The 22,471-nt window shown below is 36.2% G+C and overlaps 1 protein-coding gene across 1 annotated transcript in view; it reads right to left on the bottom strand.

The window, feature by feature from the left end:
• The window catches only part of EXOC2 (exocyst complex component 2), a 130,374-nt gene that overhangs the window by 85,794 nt on the left and 22,109 nt on the right, over positions 1–22,471 (bottom strand). Inside the window, exons 5-7 of the mRNA XM_035317173.1 lie at positions 15,908–16,021; positions 11,576–11,700; positions 362–442 (exon numbers count right to left, since the gene is read on the bottom strand). Coding sequence (XP_035173064.1) covers positions 362–442; positions 11,576–11,700; positions 15,908–16,021 — 320 coding nt within the window. The remainder of the gene's footprint in view (positions 1–361; positions 443–11,575; positions 11,701–15,907; positions 16,022–22,471) is intronic.

Below are 22,471 nucleotides of genomic sequence, written 5' to 3'. Positions count from 1 at the left end.
CTGCAAAGTTTGTATTTTTAGCCCTCAATTTTAGCTTTGCTCGTTCTTGTACATCTCTATCACATCTCCTGTTTTCTTTGTATGCTCAAAATTGAGATAGAACGAAAATTAACTTAATGTTATAGACATCCTTTATTTTGATACTTATTCTCTTTGTTATCACAAACACCGCTGATGGTCATGACAAAAGCTGCTACTTCTTCAAACGTACTATCGCATCCTAAAACTGTTGCCATCAAATAGGAAATGTCAAGAGAATCCATACCGTCTTCTACTTTCTACCATCTTCCAAGGAATAAGTTAAAGCTTGTTAGAAAGCCCAAGGTCCATAAATAGTTGCTTCTGGAAGGACAAAACTTACTGTTCAGTACATTCTCCAGTTTTTGCGTCATGGATCCTTCTACTTTTTCCGTTCCATCCGCTTCCAGTTTTTGATGGATTGCTGGAATAAAGTGTCTAGTTAAAATGTAGAACATTTTAATAGGTGGGAATACGTTACATCAAAGTGACACTTTTAAACATTTTTAAAATTTAATATAAAGTGTTATTTTTCTTGTTAGACATTAAAAAATACAAACATGCTTCATGGCAGCAGAGTCTAGTGGAGGACGGGGCTTGGAGCCAGGCACTGCAGAATTTTAACCATTTCTTTAACACAGACTTCCTGTATGTTCTTGAACAAGACATTAACGCTCAAGAAAAACAAAACCAGAACAAACAAAAATGTGGGGAAAATAATTGCAACTAGCTATGTTGTAATAAAATTATTAATTGTTCGGTATTTTGAAAAGTAATCATCACTCAAGCACAAAATGGTTTTGGTTTGCATGTCAAAACTTTTGCACTTATCTCACTGAAATGGCATTGCCAATAATTAAAGGGTAGAAAAAGAGTCAGGAGGAATCTGAGTGACCCTGACATCAACTGCTAGGACCCCACCCCATCCATTGTTTTTGTCTACAACAATGCACTCTCAAAACACACAATTTAAATGTACCTTGCACCAACATACTGCATTTCTTATTATACAAAGCATGGTAATGTTTTTGCTCAAAAGCACAGGAAAATGGAGGGTGAGACGGGCTCATTTCATTTTTTGAAGAAGCTGTTTTCCCTCTTGCCCTAAAACATTCCCATCGCTGTTTCCAGGTGGTGTTAACTAATGGAGGTGGAAGTATTTAGTATCAACACCAGCTTGTTGTTTTATTATACTTCCTTTTAAAGGAAGAGACAGATTTACCACCATACTCTGACTACACTACGCCACTCTGGAAATACAGGCAGTGAATGAAGCGTAGATACTTCTTCCTTTCTACTACTCCCCCTCTCTTACACAGCCTTCCTTTCCTCTACCTCCGTTCAGTACAACCAGCACAGATTAGTTTTTCTTTTTTTTTTTTAAGGTGGTATACATATATATATATTCACACAGCATATATAAAACAATTGGTTAACAATGTAATTTCCCTTTAAAAATTGTCATCTGTTAAACTATGTAAAATCACCTTTATCAAACAGCCATCAGTTCCTATTGGTTTAGATAAAATTCAGGCTTCTAAAAAAACCTCCTACTGCTTCCTGCTAGTTCTTAGTAGAGTGAACTGATGCTAAGCAAGCCTTGAAAATGGTGATGTTGCTCACTGTTTTGAGAGAATTATGATATATTTTAGTACAGAACATAAATGCAGTTTTGAAAACAATCTCCCAATTGTCCCAACCTATCTTGCTTCGATTTCCATGCCAGGGTCCCTCAAGTGGATTCTTTGAAGATGAAACCCATCTAGAACATGCACTCTATGCCTAATATGCTCCAGCAGATACCTGGAATTCAACCCAAAGGGTGACCTGAAGTTTGTCTGAAATACAAACCCAAACTGCCTAACTGCATATAATGTGCACATCAACTGCTATCCTCTACAACTCCATCGCTACTGGCTGTGCTTTGCAGACACAGACGAAGACAGCACATACGTAAACTACCCTCAGTAAGGCAACCCTGTGCCTTCAGTCCTACTGTAAGCAGTGAGAGAGGGTAGCTATTCTGAAACAGGTTAGCTCTGTATGAGTCTCTAGACTTGTTCAATGGAAGAAGTTTCATTGTAAAAGGGGAAAAACATGGAAAAAAATGAAGAGTGAAAATTCTATTTACCTCAGATGTTTAAATCTGACTCTTCAAATGGATCCTACAAAAAACTGCAGTACGCTTTTGCTTTCATGAAAATGCAGTAGCACCTCTTAATATTTTTATTATTTTATTTTATTTTTTTTTAGAGAGGAAATGAAAATTTAATTTAGGATGCCATATATCTTAACACAATCAACACCTGAATAAAGTGAACTAACTAATTCTTGCATTTTTTAAGGAACAGAATTCTATCTTGAAGACCGTGTATTCTTAACAGCAGCACATATTTTATATATGACATAGATACCACTTAGCTGTAAGAATATCTCTACAATTTCATAACAAAAACATTAAAGGTTATAATGATATTATTCCATTTATATACATCAGTTCTGGTCATGGGTAGCCAATGACAGTGCTACTGAACAGTAAGTTCATCAGAACAGCAACCACAACATTAGCAGATAATTTAAAGCCGCATGTTGCAAGTACTACTGGAACTGTATCAAAGTGTAATGACTGAGTTTAAATATTTTGAAATCACTCTATGAAACATATTTTTGAAAATGAAATTTTTAAAATGCATCTTCCCCAAAGCAGTTGTCTTTCACATCTCCTTTAGATAAGAGAATATAAGTGCAACACTATTCCCTTCTCTTCTTTTTAAAATGAATGTAACATTTTCCACATTCAAAGCTAGCAGTTAGGCCTAAAGTATTTGAGATTCTTAGTTCCAAAATATTGGTGTTGTAAACAGAGGAAAAACTGTCACATTAAGGTAATTCATAGATGTGTTCAGACAGAAAAAAAAATAATATGTCAATGGGGAAAAACAAAAGAAACAACAAAACCCATAAACAAACAAACAAACAAAAACCCACAGGGTATTAAGTTCCAGAGAGGTTAAAAGCACTGCGGAGTACAGACAAGGGCATATTAAACATACGTAACAGGTAAAATGAGAGTTTTGGACCACTGTCTTAAATAAGGTATGTTAGAACATATTGAAAAAATGTGTAGACCTATGAAAATCATGTACACACAAGGGGAGTAGCTTTGTTTCTTTTTATATATTTAATGTACTACAACTTTCTTCATGTACTGAAGCTATTTTTACACACTGCATTCAGATTTAGCAATAAGCCCATTTATATGAATATGCCAAAGTGGAGTTACAAAAAAAAAAAAAAAAGTTTTATGTTTTCAGAGTAAAGACCATCATGAGAAACACTTTATCAGAATGCCCAAGCTTACTTTGCTTGCATCAACTAACTTTTAAAAAGTTAAATACATGTTCCTTCCATGGGGACCACATTTCTGAGTTTGACATTCAGACAAGCAAAACTATATGCAGTCAAAAAAAATATCTGTAGACCAATCTGACTAGAAGAAATACAGAGGTAATCAAATTATTCATTTTTCTTAGACTATCAAATCCATGTGATGGTGGGTTGCTGCCTTCTGGGATGGTCTCCCTTGTCTTCATCCCTTGCACAGGACTTTTTGTCTTGGATTGTCACTCACTCTTGGCTTACCTGATATGAACCATGCAAGTTGGAAACCTAGGGCAGACTGTTTACCTTTATTAATAAACTTTACTGTGAGGAACAGCAAAAATGAGGAAAGGATTTGGTCCAGACGCTTTAACTAGGGTCAGAAAATTAATTGTATTTCGTATTTTCTTTGCCACTAAGTGCTCAGGTTACCCAGCTAAGTTGGAGTATTTAAAGGCTTGCAGGTTTCATAGCTGCAGTGATATAATAATAGTGAAGAGCTGAACTCACAGTCTTAAAATAGTGACTGAATTCTGCAGAATCGGTCATTTTTGTCAAAACATATGCAAAGTTCAATCTGGCAAATAAACCATAATATAGTCCGTGTAGTAAAATAAACTGCAATTAATTTATTGCTGCTTGTGTTGAAAACAATTTTATTCCATCTAAAGAAGGATAAGGCTTTCTACTTGGCAATCTACATCTGCATATGTGCAACTTTTCTACCATTTTCTGATGAACAGAGAGCTAGACTTGCATCTAGTATATCTGGAAATCTAATCCATTAGCACAAAAACATGGTTATAGAAGAAGCACCCAAAACACATCAAGACTTTTGTCAGGTGTAAAAGAAGAAAAAAAGCGACAAATTGACAGAAAGGAAAAACTGACAGCGCAAAGTACCTCTGAAGATTTCATGTGCTAACTATAACCAACTTGCCACCAAAGAAAAGTAATGGAGAGATGAAGGACATGTTAACATGCTTCCAAGATTCATGCCAGTGCCTGAATAAAAATGTGTTTTTTTTAAAAAAAAAAACGATATAAGGATTTTCTGTAATTTGAACTAAATGTAAGGTTATTATTGATAAGGACAGCACCCCTACGCAGGGTAAAAACTGCTCTGAATTGATTCAACAGGAGCGCATAGCTGTATATCATGCATAAGGCAATACATAAAGACAGCGTATCATAAACAATGTTGATAAAACATCACAATATGCAAACCTCCCCAAAATAAAGTTTGTTACTGCAGCCAGTAGTCTGTACTGCTATGAATAATTTTTTTTTTCCAGAGATTTCCGGATATTTTTGTGAACTGAAGGGCAAACTTGGCTTTATTTTGATAAACATTGCTAAGCCAAGACAAAATCACAAAATATTGAAGTAAACGTAGTATTCTCTTTAATTGCTTTTTTGTGTTTTGTTTCTCTAGCATTTACTTTTTCAAGTTTATTTACTCAACACGGTGGCAAAAAAAAACAAAGAAAATGGCCAGACTTAAGACTGAAAAAAAACCTAAGGGATAGTGCTAGAAGGAGAATTTTTATGCAAATAAGAGACCAAACATTGCAGTCCATCAACACTGTGAGGCCTGATAAATATAATCTATGTGAGAGGAACGTTAAGCAAGTGTGACATTTCCAGGGAACTTTCTCAGAAACATGTATGAAAACATGGTTTACTGCTCTTCCTATAGATTTACTAAAATTCCAGAACGGACCCAGGATACTTGAGAATCTCAGAGCATGGAAAATGCTATTTCTCTTTTTAGTGACACAGCGTTAACCCTCCTACATCTGTGAAAACTAATTGTAGAATTAAAAACAGCTTTTAAAAGTTGCATGTAAGCTTAAAGCTGTACCGGAATCAGAACAGAATGATGCAACATGGAATTAAGCTGTTTAGATGGCCTGTAGGTCTGGCCAATTTTAATCATAGGTCATTTTTGCACACTTGTTACCAACTGCAACGTTTACCATTTGAAAACTGCAGTTGCAAAGCTAATCTTTCTTTTTGATTCCTTATATTTTTCAAATGCAAACCAAAAAATTAATTTACCTGAAAAACCCAATTTCATAGAACACGATAACCAGACAGTAGAGAAAAGCCATCATTACAATTCCATGCTGTTTATCAGTTTTTCTCAAAATATCTGAATGGTTTGGGTTGGAAGAGACCTTAAAGCCCATCCAGTTCCAACCCCCTGCCAACCACCACCCACCCGACCAAGTTGCCCAAAGCCCCAACAAGCCTGGCCTTGAAACACCTCCAGGGATGAGGCATCCACAGCTTCTCTGGGTAACCTGTGCCAGGGCCTCACTACCCTCTGAGTGAAGAATTTCTTCCTTATATTTAATCTAAACCTACCCTCTTTTAGTTTATAGACATTCCCACTTGTCCTATCACTACACTCCCTGACAGAGTCCCTCCTCAGCTTTCCTATAGGCAAATCAGACCACCTCTTTCTTGATACACTAAAAAAAAAAAAAACCTAGAAAACACTAGGCTAGAACCTCTATGAAGGGAAAGTTCGAGTCTTTTTTCAAACGTGGTCAGTAAATGTTGCTTTTCTAAGATTGTATTAAAATAATAATTGGCCAACTACAAAAATTGATCATTGTCTTGATCATTCACCTGAGACTAAACTGCTTATCACAGTTTACATATTTTACTTGCAATCCTTTATCAGGTCATCTCCATCTCAGCATATATTGCACATTGCAAGCTCCTGTTCTTATTATTTCTAGCATTACAATACCAGAACACACGTTTTCAGCAAAGAAACTTAAATCAGCAACAATTCTTCACTTCCCCATTGCGCCTACATGTGAAGGCCCAAAAAGCAGTAAGAAGCAATTGAACTGTCACTGCCTCACATTTTGCCCTTATTCAGCATATGTATAACGTAGCACAAGGATACCCTAAACCTTCAGACATGAGCATCCCCGGGACAGCCACACAATGAACTTAAAAGCACATCAGTTACTGCTGCATGCTTACTAAGAGGCATGATCTTAATTCTTTAATAAGCTACACCTACTGTGAGGCACAAGCATGCATGTAAACTCTAACTTTGAAGTGGCTGACATGCTGTCAGATACATGCCAGATAAATGCAGTAGCCTAGTTTATTCTGGGCAGCTTGCTTCCATAGCCCCATTCTTTCTTGACCTCTACGAACCTCTAATTAGTAGAAATTAGTAGAAATAATGTTACACTGTTCTTACCTTCTGAAGACTACATTTTACTGCTGAAAGCAGGAGCACAAAAACAACATTAATAGACATCTGCCACACCAAAAGCACTCAACGTAGACTGATTCTAGCTATAACAAGTCAGCTGCATAGGACTCAGGTACTCATCATGTGTTTGAATTTGGTTTAATCAAATGCATGTGTCTAAAAAAAATCATGCCATTTGGGAAAATGTATATGAGACTGAAGTAGATCAAAAATGCAATATGCAATAAAATGTGAATTAGATGTTACAAAACAGGAACATGACAACAGCAAAATCTGGTGCAACAGTCTGATGCCGTAACACTCAACAAAACCAGTCACAGACTAGCATTTAGTTGGACAAAATAGAAGAGTGAACTGAGATAAGAGCTGGTGATGTAAAAAACACTTCAACATTCGTCAGTCAGTCTAATTAATTTGCCAACAGAATCACTAATGAAAAATTGGCTGTAGGTACTCTTTAAATTCACATGTGACATAACTCCTCATTCCTTCCAGTACCACGGAGTTCAAAAAACGTGAACAATCAAAACCTGTTTTTGAAGAACACTTTAAAAAACAGAAGCAAAGAGATACCTATATGACAGATAAAACAGTTTTCAGTTTCCCAAATTCCCAGTCTGACTCAGAATTGAATATAGATGTGGTGGTTTCTTTTGTTTTAGTTTCAGAAGAGTTGTATTAAGCAGACATAATGCCAACAGAATATACTGAATCAGATCCTGCATCACTGACATTCTCATCCTCAAATGGGCCATAAACAGTGAAATGCAAAAATATTTCTATAGGAAGAAACCAAGAGGCACTGACCAGATACATAGGATCGTTTCTGACAGGTAAGCATTGCCCTAGCATAGGTATTAGGTAAGATATTAGACAAATGGACACTTACGGTCCAAGAATCCCATCAGCCAGTCTCTCCCACAGGCCAAGTATCTGAACAGGAGAGGAAAGGGGAAAAAAGGAATAGAGCTGTGGTAGCCAGCAGTGTTTTGTCTCTATAGATTATTTTTTTTCTGAAGAGCACATAAAATTTTTGTAGTTGTAATTGCACCAGAACTGTTGCTATGACGAACTAGAGCATCAAAACTAAACCTCAAATTTGTTCAATAAATCTGTGTTTCAAAGAAAACACAGTGACGTCCTTGCTTGCCAATATGGGTGTCATACTTGCATGTTTTTGAATAATTGAGCAACTGAAGTGGCCGTTTCCCTATTTTCCTCTTGTCACTTAAACGAGAAGAAACTGTGGAGCCTAGGGTTTCTAAAAAGCAATTCTGAAAAAGTATATTCAAAGTAAATTAATTTTCTAGCTTTTCAGAGACTTCTGTGTGGTAAGTGATTTGCTCATGACAACGAAACATTACATCTCTCCAAACACATATATAGTAGCCCCTGTAGGGATGCTGCTTTCTAGGTTGCGGTTAGACTTACGGGAGATAAGTCGGCTGAACTCCCTGATGCTGACAAATGGATCAAGTTGAAGTAAGCCCAGTAGTTCCCCTCAGCTCAGTTTACGGCTCCCTTCGGCTGACGAAATAAACTTCCTGTTGAACATCTCCTCTGCGACATAGTTACTGTCAAACTGTCAGCCAAGCTAACAGACAATGAGACGCATAGATCTGATACGGCAATTCTACTTTCCAAGAAATTAGACCAAGGGTTCTGGCCTATTTGACCTCTTATTTTCTTAGTAAACACTTTCAACTTGCATGGTACAGTAAGCATCTTGGCATAATGTTTTATGGTTTTTGTTGCATGCTTGTGAAAATATTAAAACTAATGTAAATGGGTAATGCAGTCCGATGGCACACTTAAAATCAGACCGATCTCACTGATCCCTGCTACTGAAAAAAGCTACACTAAAAGTAAGCAATTCACTAATTCACTGGTCAATTGCTCAAAAAGGGAGCAATTTCCTTGGCCAATTTCATATATTTGCAGTAAACATTGTTAACAGCCTATGAGTTCTAATAGCACGTATAAATAAAAAAAAAAAAGATGTGCATATAGATGAAAATGAAACACTTGGTAAAGCAAGTGTTACACTTTTTTAAATGATCTTCCTGCAAAAAGTAACATCTTGTACCAATTCAGGGAGAACTAGGAGAAACAACCATAGATGGATAGCTCCGATACACAACGACAAAATCCCACACAGAAATGGAGCTGACCTAGAGTTTATAAAGCATAATCACTGGGGTTGGAAAAAGTGTTCTATGATATTTAGAGAGGAAAATCGAGTGCCCAAGTTTCTCCCCACTGACAAAAATGTATCTTCAGAAAACACATGAGATTTTAGAATATCTTCCCTAAGGAAGTGAATTAAAAAAAAAACAAATATTACAAAAAAAACACACCCCCCAAAAATCCCAAACCAAGCAGCTCAGGACATTTAAACTACTCTGGAAGGCTGACAGGCTAGATAGAATTAATAACGATTTTCCCTTCAGTCACTTTTCATCTGTAACAGTTGTATGCTCACCAACAAACAATGAAAATTCACAGATCCAAGGCTGCGTCCCTAAGAGTTTGTGCTGAAGCCAGCTTTCAGCTTTCAAACAAACTATTCTTGGTGTAGCTTTGTTTACATGCATAGAAATTCTAGTTGCATCTTTCTAAAGGAGAAAATAAAACACACAAATTCACCACTGTACAGGCAGAAAAACGGCATGATATCGTCTCGTACAACTGCTGTCAAGCCAGAGCATAATAGAACTTTTTGTTTTCTTCTGTTAAAGAGATTGGATTTCTTAATTGCATACCGAGAATTAATTTTGATTGCATTTTTTTTTTAATTTTGCATCAGAGCTGTTTCTTCAGAACAATGTTAATAATGCTTATGCTGAATTCTCTTCTGTGTTCCTTTGAGGAAAATGCAGTCACAGAATGTTTTGGAGAAAAGCCTTGACATCTGGCAGGAGGGCTGGGTGATGGTGTCAATGATATCTTTTTTTTCTTGCTGCCACTGGAATTCTCTCCTCATCCAACTTAGCTATTGCTTTTAACTATCACAGGTACAAGCCTCTCAAAAGATATGCATTTTTTCCAGCTAGACTCCCTCAAAAACATTCATTTTTTTAGACTGAAAAGAATCCAACCCCTTTCTGCATGGGCAATTAATGGGAAAATTCAAAAGAGAAATGCGTATTAAAATGCTATAGAAGGAAACTGTGACCTGTAATGCATCCTCATTAAGAATGTGGTCTCAGAAGTTGAGAACTAAATAATGTATTGATTTTAAAGTTCCTTGAACTCCATCCACTGTTGTAACTCTGAATGTGTAAGGGATTAAGACTTCAAGTCCCTAAATTTCTTCTACAACTACATCAAGGTCATTCTCTTAGCACTATTTTAACGCACTGTTTATAACAACACAAGATACAAGTCTGCTTCCTTTTGAATGCTTCAGGGAGATTGCTATGAGAAAGACAAAACAAGCCATTTTGATTACAGACATAAAGTGGCACCAAGAACCACGAGCCATCCCATTCTGAGTGCATAATTCATCTGAAGGACTGCATGGATGAAATCTAATTTTAGGTAAATTAAACACTGTTACAGATAAGAGATGCAAAACAGTATTAAATCTATCACCATTTTTAAAATTCAGAACAAAGCATTTTCAGTGAAATAAATGAGATTGCTTTCCCTATCATTTTATTAGTGTTTTTTATATTCCAGCTACCTCTCTGGCCTCTCCATTTTTCAGGCAATCAGTTTCCAGAGGCAAGAAGCCTACACTTTAAACATGGAACAAGAAAAAAAACCACTCATTTGTGCTCTTTCTAAAAAGTCACAACACTTATGGTTTGCATTAGCTTTTTGTAAATCCTACTAAGCCTTTGCTAGTCCAAAAAATAATCTTACAAGATAACAAGATAACACATATGCCCACCAGCACTGATTTTTTTCCCATAGCAGTAACTGCTGGGAAACAGAACTCTGAACCTTAAATACTCTGAGTATTTAATTGCTTTATATGTTAAGCAGATTTGGTTGGGGAAAAAAAAAAAAAAAAAAAAAAAAAGTCACATTGCAATATTTGTTCAAGATTATTTGTGTTTTTGAAATATTTCCAAAAAATAGCATTTCAGATTTTCAGAATATTTAAGACTACTACAAAAAATAGCCTACTACCAATGGGGATTCTTAGAATTTAATAAAAATTTGGTTAAAAAGAGCTAGCTAGAGAATGCCTCATAATGATTTCCCCTCTCCCTGACAGGCAAAAGTAGCTATGTGGCTATGGTTAGTGAGTGGCCTCTAAGTGTGTCAGCAGAAAACCAGTGCTAATCCAAATCAGGGCTCCTAAAACCAACAGAAGTGCTCGCTTGGCCGGAACTATGAGTAGATAGATCCAACACAGTCCTTAGTCCACAGACATTTTACGCCTTAAGAAAATACACAAATCTATATAGAGAGAGATTTATTTATTTATTTGTGTGTTTACATATATATGTATATATATGTAAAATGGCACAGAAAACTAACGCAATCTCACTGCAGAGCTGCATTTTCCCCTCCAGTAAGCAGAACATAAAGGCTGATTTCCTAAATCTGAGTGCATTGAGTATGTGTATAAATATTACAATTAACTATGAGATAAGGCATTGTGAAATAGAAACTTCTATGTTGCTATAGTTTATAAATCATCTTAGTATCATATCTAGTTCCATATTTGCCCACTTTTCTGGATTTGTGGGATATACAGCTTCAACAAAAGCTTCTAATTCCTGTCAAAATATTTTTGGTGTGATTATTTGCAAATACACCACAACAATAAACTAGTCAGTCCCAGCTTGTGACCAAAATAACAGATTTCAGACTTACTTTCAGAAGAAATTGCAAAGAACAGCTTTTTTAGTATTAAATCCAACTATATATGCAGATACTATCTTCTCTCTTATAGCATGCTTAGTAAGTACAATTTACCTGACAGAGCATCTTGTGCTTCAAAAAATGTGCTGAGACCTCCTTTCACATAAGCCAGACTGCCCTCATTTTTCTTATTAGCTTGTTTCTTCAAGTTTACAACAGCAGTTTTGAGCTGATCAAAACTGAAAACAAACAAAAAAAACACCATGACATTTAAGAAACAACTAAGGTCACCTAACGAATAAACAGAACAAGTTACTTAGAAAATAAAGACAACAATTGTTGCATAAACTATTAGAGTAATTGCTAAACCAGTTTACTTCCCAAGAATGACAACTTACTGTTAGTCTATATATTTTTGTGCCTTTGTAAAAATCCTACTGCTAATGATGGAATAGACTTCTCTATGGTACAAATTAGTTAAGAAATTCTTCTAAATATGCAATATTGCTCTTAGCTGACTGCTTTTTTACATTAAATATGCAATAGTAAATCGCTACACTTAGTATACTAGATCAGCTACTGCAATGTTAGAAGTCTCTTTAATAATGACATGTTTCACTTTGCAGTTTAGTCCAAACTTTTTCACTTTCAGTTTCTGAATTCCTTCAATATTTTTATTTTTGGTTTGAAAATGCAGTTCAGAATTGAACAGATAATTGATGTAAAAAATAAAGAAAATCTGAACAAACTTCTGCTTTATGAAATTATGTTTTCATATGTAGTCCACTTTGTTTTTTTATGAAGGATGCTTTGAAGTAGAGTATTAATATCCAATTTATCAATGTTTTTATATAGTACGTTTATTTTTGTCTTCATTTCCTAATGTTTCTAGATTATTACCAGTATATATTTGATTTCAAATTTTTATTTCTAGCAAGCAGGTGCAATATGATCTCATTAGTTACATTGCTGAGACTCATAAAAACACCACAACAAAGAAGCTCAGAAATACAAACACATGATTTTCATTCTTAAAGTCTTTTCTCCTAACTGCAGGACAAATCCACCTCCCTAAGACAAAAGAGTCACATGAAAAAGTGCACCATGCCTCTGAGTGTAGAGAAAAAAACAATGAAGTAAAGAAATAACGATATAAAGCAATTGCACTGGTTTTGTCTGTTTTAAGCTGTGGTAGAAAAAGATACATATTGCAAGAACAAAACAAGCTTTAGATCAGGCAGTAAGAAGGCTATCACCACCTGCTGGGAGACAGAAACACTGGTGCACTTACAGGCATCTTACTTTTCATACCAATAGCGTCACATCATTTTACTTTACTTCCTGTTTCCATCTGCTGGTCAGAAATCACATTACCCAACAGCTGGATTGGTCCACTTGGGCATACAAGAAGTACTTCCCAGCAGCATTTTCAAAGTAACAAAAATCTGCAATAGTCCTCTTTTTAAGCACTATTTCATGTTATCTGATGATCTAATAGTATGTCTAAATAGTTTATTTTTATTTGTCAGGCTGTTGCCAGGGAGGGGAAAAAAAAAGATGTTATTTTGATTGCTTAAAAAAGAATTTCCTTCAAGGAAAAAACATACATAAGCTAACCAAAACATCAGCACAGCACACATTTAGCACTCCTAATACCTGAGGTTACACAGAGGACGAGAACTAAACTATTGCTGTGTATTTCTGGAACAACGGCACAAATCATACGGGCAAGATAATTCAACAATTAATAGCAACAGACTAGAATATATCTAAAACTAGACATTCTGAAGTGGTAAAAAAACAATTTTGCTTCTTAAAATAAAATTATAATTAGATTCAGTGCATGATTAGATTCATCCTACCCTCTGAGTCATTCTTTCTGTTGACAGTTTTTCACAGCTTTTGGACCTTCAACACGAAGACTTAAATTTAAATTTTCTAAATCATTGTCAACCTTTTTATTCCACTAGAACAAGGGGAACATGACTTGAAGCTGTTGATATTCAAAGAATTTCCTTTGCCCAGAAAGATTAAGAACTTAAACTGATACTGGAAAAAATATATATATATTAAAAATATTTCTTAACAGGAAGCCTCACATTTACATGAGAACAGATTTTGAGGCACTGAACCACTGTCATAGTACAAGGTAAAAAGGGGCCATACAGGCTAATGTATCAGTTCATGTACCGATGACCAGAAAGAATTGGCCTTTTTTGCTGACATCTTGTCAAATTAGAGATATAACCATCACATTATGCTTTTGTTCATATTCCATGGTAATAAGAGTCATTTAATCAATTCTAAAAAAACATTTAATCCACTTTTTGGATCCAAGACATCCTTAAAGGTTCCTTAGTCACCTATGACAGGCATCCATCAAAGCAAATCTCAACAGCCTCTAGTGACAGCGATTCTGCAGCTTTCCAAGTTATTTGCTTCCAGATCTTATGCAATCTAATCTAATTTTTAATCTTTATCTAACCTAGATCTCCCTTGCTGCGAACAGAGTCAGCTGTTCTATTCTTAGTAAACCAATAACAATTGATGTCTACTCTTGAACTGCTCACTACATCTTTCAGAACATGCATTCTGCATTAATTTTCTACCAGCACTAGATTGATTCAAACTATATACCCACAGACATTTATATACTTTTATTTTTGTGATCAGCTACCACCTTTCTTAAAGCAGTGGCCAAAACTGGGCAGAATACTTCAACTGCTGCTAAAATAATGCCAAGCAGAATAATTATCCCCATACCTTACATAACCATGCCTTGCTGATACACCACAGAAGATGGGGCGTACTGGGACCGCCAACTGGGATTTATGGCATGTCACAAACACCAGATCCTTGTCTGTGCTGCCGTTGCCTAACCCAGGGTTCCAAGAACTCTCCACAAGCTTCCTGGATTGCTTGAATCCTGCAACATTAACCTTCCAGCAAATACTAGGGATGTTAAAATCTCCAAGGAGACACACACACATAGCACTCTGTACCTTCAGTTGACTGCAAGATATTACCACAGTCCCCTAATATACCTGAGTGGAAGTCCTTGTCACCAAGTTGCAAGCCTGCTGGCAAAAACATTCCCACTCCACTTTCTCAATTGAATCCCATTTCTCACTGACAGCTTTTATTCTTTAAAGAAAGATCCATGCCTATCAAAGCAAAACATGCTGCCTCTGAAACCAGTCCTACAACCAGCTGTGAACCTACCGTATGCATCCACTACTACCTGAACCTTTCAATTTCATCTATAATTGAAAGAAAATACCTGGGTTCCCATGTTCTTCACCTTTGTACCCAGAACTTTGTAATCACTCTTGATCTGTCCTACATCTCTCTAGGCAGTGTCACCGGTGCCCACATGAATAGGCACCAAAAGGGCCAAGCTTCAGGCAAGCTTCTTAAACACAATTACATCAAAAGTTGTCTGTTCTTTCTTACTTTGTCTCCCAAGCTTTTTAAGAAAACTAATGGTTGCTGAAGTTACCAGGCTGTGATAAATACAGTTAATTTTCAGTCATCCTTCTTTTACTTAGCTGATTTCAAAAGATGCTATCATTGTGTGCGTATTCATTAATAATGGTCTCTTACTGCTGTTTTGGCTCCACTATTTATTGCTTGGAGAGCAAATTATTTCCCGGGCATATTAATGAATATATTTCTGAGCTCTTAAAGCAAAAATCTCTCCCCCTCCAGAAAAAACAAAAACAAAAACAAAACATTAGATTATGAGAAAATATTAAATACATTTGCAGTGTTATTTCCCTTCAAAACACTAATCAGAATAACCAGCAGAAAGCAGAACTTACCCTCTGCAGTAAAAATGGCTTCAAATTTTATCTGAACACCATCAGACAAATTTTAGAACTCATACAGGCAAAAATATGCATTTGTAAGCTATCCATGTATGCACACATTATTATGAATTAGATATAAAAGCCAAAAATCATTTAGATTTTAAGACTTTCCCCAAAGATCTACTCACTTGTCCATCTTCTTTCTGCACTAGAATTTTTTATAGGAGTTGACTGAAAGTTAACTGATAACACTAAGAGTTTTAATCTGTTCAGTGCCTTCATCCTGACCCTCTAGTCATAGTCGTGACTTAAGTTAACACCTGGAGTTTCCACTTAAGTCCATGCTTCTTGACTTCCTGGCTCATAAAGAGATTTAGCCTGAAGCAAGATAACTGCCATCTTGCACAGAAAAAAATTAAGCCACAAATTAACTCTGGTTAAAACTGAAGTTCTCCTGTCCACACTGAGAGAATTGGCTTTGTTGATTCAAGTCCCTACCGAAGCAGAAATACCACAGGCAGTAGAGACTACAGGCCTATTACTTCAATGTCAATCATCAATGACACAGCTACTTTACAATTTAAATGCAAATCTACTTGATGTTAATAAAACAATGATTTATATAATAGCAGCAAACCTTGTTGTTGAATGATTCTCAATCAGGTACCAGGCAGCAGAGAAGTTTTCACTTGTGAAATCAGCACTCATCCCAGGGAACAGTGCCTCTAAATCTTTTTGAGGAAATCTGCCTCTGAAAAATGAATATTTATTTCTTCAGTGAGACTTGTTCTGGTAAACAGCTTACAATTTAAAAAGTCATATAAAACAACAGCTCATGTTCCAGCAAAATGTAAATATAAATTTGCAACTCATTGTGAAAATAGATCTGGTATTACGGACATAATGTGACCGGGGAAGAAAAGATTCAAATCTAATCTAAGTAAAATTAGTTTTACCATTTTGATTTCACCACTGTGCATATGTAAGAAAGTGCTGTCTATACAAAATGTTTCTAAAGAAAGAGAACTGCTACCTTGAGAAAATGGGACAGGCTCTCTATAATGCTACTAATATTCAAACACAGGACCACTAATGCTGAACCTATTCTAAGTTAACTCTATCCTTTAAAAGGGGAAATCACTGCATCAAGCAGAGTAGAGAATATTTTCAATAATCCACGAAATAGAGACCCTAATGTCTGTCTAACTTTAAAACCACAGGCCACCACCAGGCTGACAGCTTGTAAGTGATCTTGCACCATCTCTGTCTATAGGCCCACTTGCAGCAGAAGTCCAATGGACATGTGAAGGATGACACAGCATACTTCCAGCACATAAAAATCCTTAGTTAAAATTATCCTCTTGCAAAACAGAATACACTGCTCTGTCTGTTGATAGTATACAAAACACGAAGGAGAAGTGGGCATGTGTCAAGTGAGAAATAGCATGTTCTGTTTATTTTTATTCGGTCTTATGCTGCGTAGAGAAAGCATGTGAGCCAATTCCTTGTGAAGGCAGATTCTCTGCAATGGCATTTTTGAAACTACTGGTAGTTTCTAAGATACTCATACAGAAAATGTATTCCATTCATTCCAAGTCAGTGCAATAAATAATAATAATAATAATAATAATAAAAAAGTTAAATCACTTTTGATGAAAACATGACAATATTCTTCTCGCAGTCCAGACACACGTTTAACCCTTGTCCCATATTTATTCCACCAGGGAGTCCTAATACGTCACCAGGTACACTCACCACTGCTCTTTACCACCAGCTGCATTCCATTTTCAGAAACGAATCGTGCCAAAGTAGTTTAAAAATGCATTATTTAATTTGGAGATCACAAAGTTAAACTCAAAAGTCAATAAAATCCCTCTCTGAGGTTCACCAGCTTGGTGAACTCTGCTATACAAAGAATATTACACACAAATGCAAACTTGTGATACCTTGCATTTAGGACCAAACTTGGCAAATGGGATTAGCTTTTGGAAATTCATTTAAAATGTATGAAAAGCCATTTGAATGGACATCTAAGTGATGATTTGTTAGAAAGACATTTCGTTTTTCTGTAATCTAGACATATTTCAGGATGGCTAAAGCTGTTTTTATGACAAAAAGCAAAGAGCAAATTAAATGAAGAAAATCTAAAGGCAGGCACATTAAAAAGTACAATTACACAGAAATAAAAGTTGTTTTCTCTAAGTTTCTATTCATATCCAAATGGCCATTAACACAAGCAGGTACAAAGGACCACATGCATAAGGGCATGGCACAGAAATCATTCATCACTAGCACCTGATTACAGCAAGGGCATGAAACTTTTTTTTTTTAATGTGAGGAAAAAAAGTCAAATGAGATGCAACGATAAGCGATGACAGATATGAGAATTAGGGAGACAGGGAAAACTGTGAGAAACAAATGCACCAGCTAAAAATGAAGGTCCCAATATTTCTCTAAGCTCAATGAAAAAAAGCAATAATGCAATATAAAATTATAAGCACAAGCAGTGAGATTAAAGATTATCAATGATCTTGACTTTCATTAAAACCAGTTAGTGAGCAGAAAATGCTCACTAGGAGAAAACTTTAATTTATTCCTCTCTGAAATACATTTTAAGACAATATCTTATTTTTTAAAGTACTCGAAAGTGCTACCAGGCACAAGAATTTACAGTACAATATTTCACATGTGATATATCCCATGGCTGCCCAAAAAATCCTTTATATCAAATCCATATGTGGTACATTTTTAAAATGCTAAAAACAAAATCAGGAACAACAAAAAAACACTTTGTTGCCTTGAGACTCAGAACTCTGCTGCAAGTACCACATAAATGCACGTACACGATATAGAAACAGAATTTTGCTCTATTTTTCAGAACTTCAATATATTTCCTCAGAAACCAACAGAAATAGATATAATACAAAAAGCACAGCCACTCAAATATATTGTTACCAAATGCTACTTATTACTACAAGATTGCAAGACATATGCATGACAGTTTAAGCTTAAACATAAGCTATATAATTCCTGGGAAAGAAAAACAACAACAACAACAACAAAAATAAGTAAGTTGAGATAGAGATCACTTATTTAGCTAGGGATTAAATAAATTCCTGCAATTGAATTTTGCCCACAGAATGTCTGAGAGAAAGTTTTTTTTTCAGTTTGATGTTTGACTGCATTGAAAAGTTATCGGGAGCTTTTTTTCCAGCAGATGTATTTGTGTAGAACCATAAATTAGCAATGCATTTATGGGTGCTTTTATCTGCCTGGACATATTTTAGACATAGTCACAACAGAGTAGAAACATGAACATGAATGTGTGTGGTACGTTAACAATACGTTATACTCCATAGTGTGTTACCCTTATTTTCAATCATAAATTTTACCAGTAGTTTTTCCACTAACAGATATGGGTAGCTTGAAATGACTTGCTACAGCTGTCTTCACAACAAGCTGCTCACTAAGAAGTTCAAACTGAAAGCGACTGTATTTCTACAATGTCTGGCCAGATGCATCTGAAAAGAGACTGACTCCATACACACACAAGTTTGTTTCATTAACTTCCATTAGCAAATTAAATAAATAAGTCCTTGGAAGTTGTTCTCATGAAAATTTGCTTACCATTTACTTATAAACAAGCACATATGTGACTTGGAAAAGTATTTCTGTTTTACTCATTTCAACATCATGGGGTGAACATGAACTAGTAGCAAAAGCTGAGTTCATGCTAGCACGCAAAGAAATTGTTTATCATTTTCGGTGGATTTGCTAGTTCTACAGAAGTCAATTCAGGAAGCAACTCTTAATATTCTATCATTGATTAAAAAGCATTAACTATAAAAGGAATTACAACCAGAAAATAAACCCAGAAAAAAAAAAAAAGAAGAGGTAAGTTTACCATCTTTGAAGACTCTATGCATTTCCCTACCTTTAGAGTTTCAGCAAGGGTAAACATAATGGATTTATATACTTTCAGCTAGGCAGACTATTTTATTTAAAGCAAAACCAGATCTGGTAATAAAGGTCTGGCTAACATTTTAAAGTAGTCTTACTTATCCATCAAAACTATTAGGAAACAATTTAAAATACAAAAGAAATTACAATTTTACATTGATATTCATGAGATAATTGTAATATTAAAAAAAATGGTTTCAAGCCACTGTGTACTTTCACATTCCTCAAACTTATTTTGACTATACCTAATACTGTCATGCAGTACCCCAAAACGGTCCTTGCTTCCACATAAAGGGCACGCACATCTAGTCTGGATTCAAACTGCACAGAGCACAACCAGTTCCCTTCTGTCACACCTACCCAACAGTACAAGTCCCTCCCTCCATGACCCCAAACTTAGGTTCTGTATAGCCTGGTGCTCGGTAATTCAACATCACAGCATATATCAGGTCTTACAAATTTTATTACAGAAGTTGTACATACACAGAGCGTTTATATTCTCCAGGGGTTTAAGATCAGCTGTGATCTCAGTAGATAAATCACAGCCCCGACCAGTCACAATTTAACAGCAGAATTCTTGAGTAAATGGATACAAACGAACAGAGCTTGACGATGAATGCAACTTAGCAAACTGTAAGTTTTCTGTAAAGATTATTTGCTCCCAGGGTCTCACAGTATGTTTTCCAGCATGCGTGGCAACATATACAGATTAAAGGCAGGTCCAAGAACAGGATACAGCCACAAAAAGGTAACTTGAACCTCAATTCCACAGGAGTTTATAGGTCAAAAGGAGCAACTTTAAATAAACACAGATTCTGAATACCAACCAGCATAAACAAGCTCAAAGTAGGGCTGTTGTGCACTCCCCCTCTGTCTGGTACCAGCCAGACTCCTAGAAGCAGGCTAAGGACCAGCTGTGCTGCGTTAATCATACGTGCAAGAAGGCCAGCACAGAGGACACTGGAGTAGACTAAACACGATGAATCAAAAGGTGTTAACAAGGGTCTCTCCGACAGCAAAAAGACAAGGATGCGCACTGGCAATGACTCTCTAGCAGCGCTGGGTTTATCAGACATATGACAACAAAATGACAAGCGTATCTGAGTAAGGGCACAATGTGATGAGAAAAATCTACGAAGAAATTAATAAGTAGGTAGCTGAAATTGATGCATCAGCCTTATAAGCAGTAAGTGTTACTATACTTTTAGCGTCATAACAGTGACACATATCCTGCATCTCTCTCCTAGTTTCCACATTTTTTTCCTCTGGTGTCACCATGATAAAAGTTTCCACGAGCCCCTTATATTCAGGGATGACATTGCTGAGTTTCCGTATGCTCCATTTAAAAATAAATACGTTATCCTAGCCTCCAGAAAGTCTTTTCCCATCTCACGGCAGGACGCTGATGCTTGCCGTTAGGTGGCAGCGTAAGACCATCTCTTCCTCCTGCCAGACGAACTGTTTTGGAAGCTGGCGTGGGAAGAGGGAAGCATCTGTATTGAGTGGGTGGATATAGAAGTATGTGGAATGTACTTAGCATGTCAGCGTTTGCTTTCATGTACGAGATGGATCCACCATAATGACCTCTGCTACATGCAAAACAACAAACAATACTCAAAATTTTTCAAACTACCACCAGGTCTGCCTGCAGTTACTTAGTGTGACAGAGTAGGTAGGGGAAGCAGGGAACCTTTCACATAAGCAAGGACTTGTTGTGCAAGAGGGTAAAAACATATGCAACACATCTGAGCAAGCAGTTCATTCACAAATCTTACACAGTTCTTAATGTTCCACCAACTGATTTCACCCAGTGCTCTTATGAAACAGGTCTCACGTATTGTCTCCCTGATCTGCTCAAAATCCTCGTCAGGACATGGCCTACCAACACAGTCCTGTAACCATCCCAAGCTGTGAACACCAACCCAAGCACTTGAACATAGCTGTTACTGTTAGTATTTTCATGCCAACTTTCCACACTTCTCAGATTGAGGTCACTACTCGGTACACAATTTTTCTTGCTGCAAGCTATTTAAGTCTCCTGTAAAGATTTCTGGCTACGTCTCCCTAATGCCACAGCCAGGAATATTCCTTGGGATGGAGGGTGGCACAGACCTGCTTTGCACTTAAAGCCAGATGGCGATAGAAAACCAAGGCTCTAAGTCCTTAATACATCCTGAAAATTAATAAACTAGAACTCAAAGATTAAATATTTTAAATATCTGTTTTCTTTTGTGAAGGAAGTACTTCACAGCATGCACACAATGTGCACTAACTGATAGCAGTGCAACAAAACCTCATCGAATTGGATCAGTTCTTTGTTCTAGGCTATGAATTATACAACCATGGACAAAGTGTACAGGACAACAATGTGTGCAAACACTCTTCTATTAACACATTTGTGACTTGATTATGTTTCAATAGTGATTTGCAACCAGCAAGATGTAGCTTTATTACTATATGATCCATTTCATTATTTAGCAACTGATATTCTTTTTCTTCCCCTTCTTTTTTTTTTTTTTTTTTTTTTGAAGTTGTTTTTGTGGCACAACAACAGGAATTAGGTCTTGGAAAACACAAAGGGCTTATCAGGTAGAAATTATTACTACTTAGTACTTGTTAAGCTCGCAAGCTAAAAGATGATGCTGTGTATGCATCAAATTCCAGTCATTCACAATTAAACTCCAACCTTACGCCTACTGAATAAAGTTTTTGTCCCCATGAACACCCAGCAGTTTAATGAAATGTTGTACTGAAGCACTTCTGTTATGGGACCTTTTTTTATAGTATTTCATTGTCCCAACTGCAACACCTTGAAAGTAAGTACTCAGCTGCGTAATTCACACACTATGATTAATTTTTAAATTGGACTAAGTACCATAAATGTTTTAAAAGCCCACAAACGCAACTTTTAGAACTGAGCATAAGCTATATTAAAAATAAAATTAACCTCACAGGACAGGTGATCTAATTCTTTCCAGGATGTCTTTTCTGTATCATTTGCTGATGACTGACAACCACTTTCTGGAAGGACATCTTTCTCTCTACTTGTAGGCTACCCACTTCCTGCCTGCTCCTCAGTGTGCTCCCCTCTAGCTTTTTCCTATCCCAGTTTCTTACAACTGTTGTTCACTCTGCTTTTCTCTCTGATCCTTTCTTTAAGTGCTGATCCTTTCTTTAAGTGCTTCTTTTGTTTACCACGTTTGTATGACCAATACATGGCACTCCTTTCCTTTTCTTATCA

Source organism: Oxyura jamaicensis, chromosome 2 (assembly GCF_011077185.1).
Source record: "Oxyura jamaicensis isolate SHBP4307 breed ruddy duck chromosome 2, BPBGC_Ojam_1.0, whole genome shotgun sequence".
Classification (NCBI taxonomy): Eukaryota; Metazoa; Chordata; class Aves; order Anseriformes; family Anatidae; genus Oxyura; species Oxyura jamaicensis.
The sequence above is the reverse complement of the archived record's forward strand: the minus strand, read 5'-3'. Positions and strand labels throughout refer to the sequence as shown.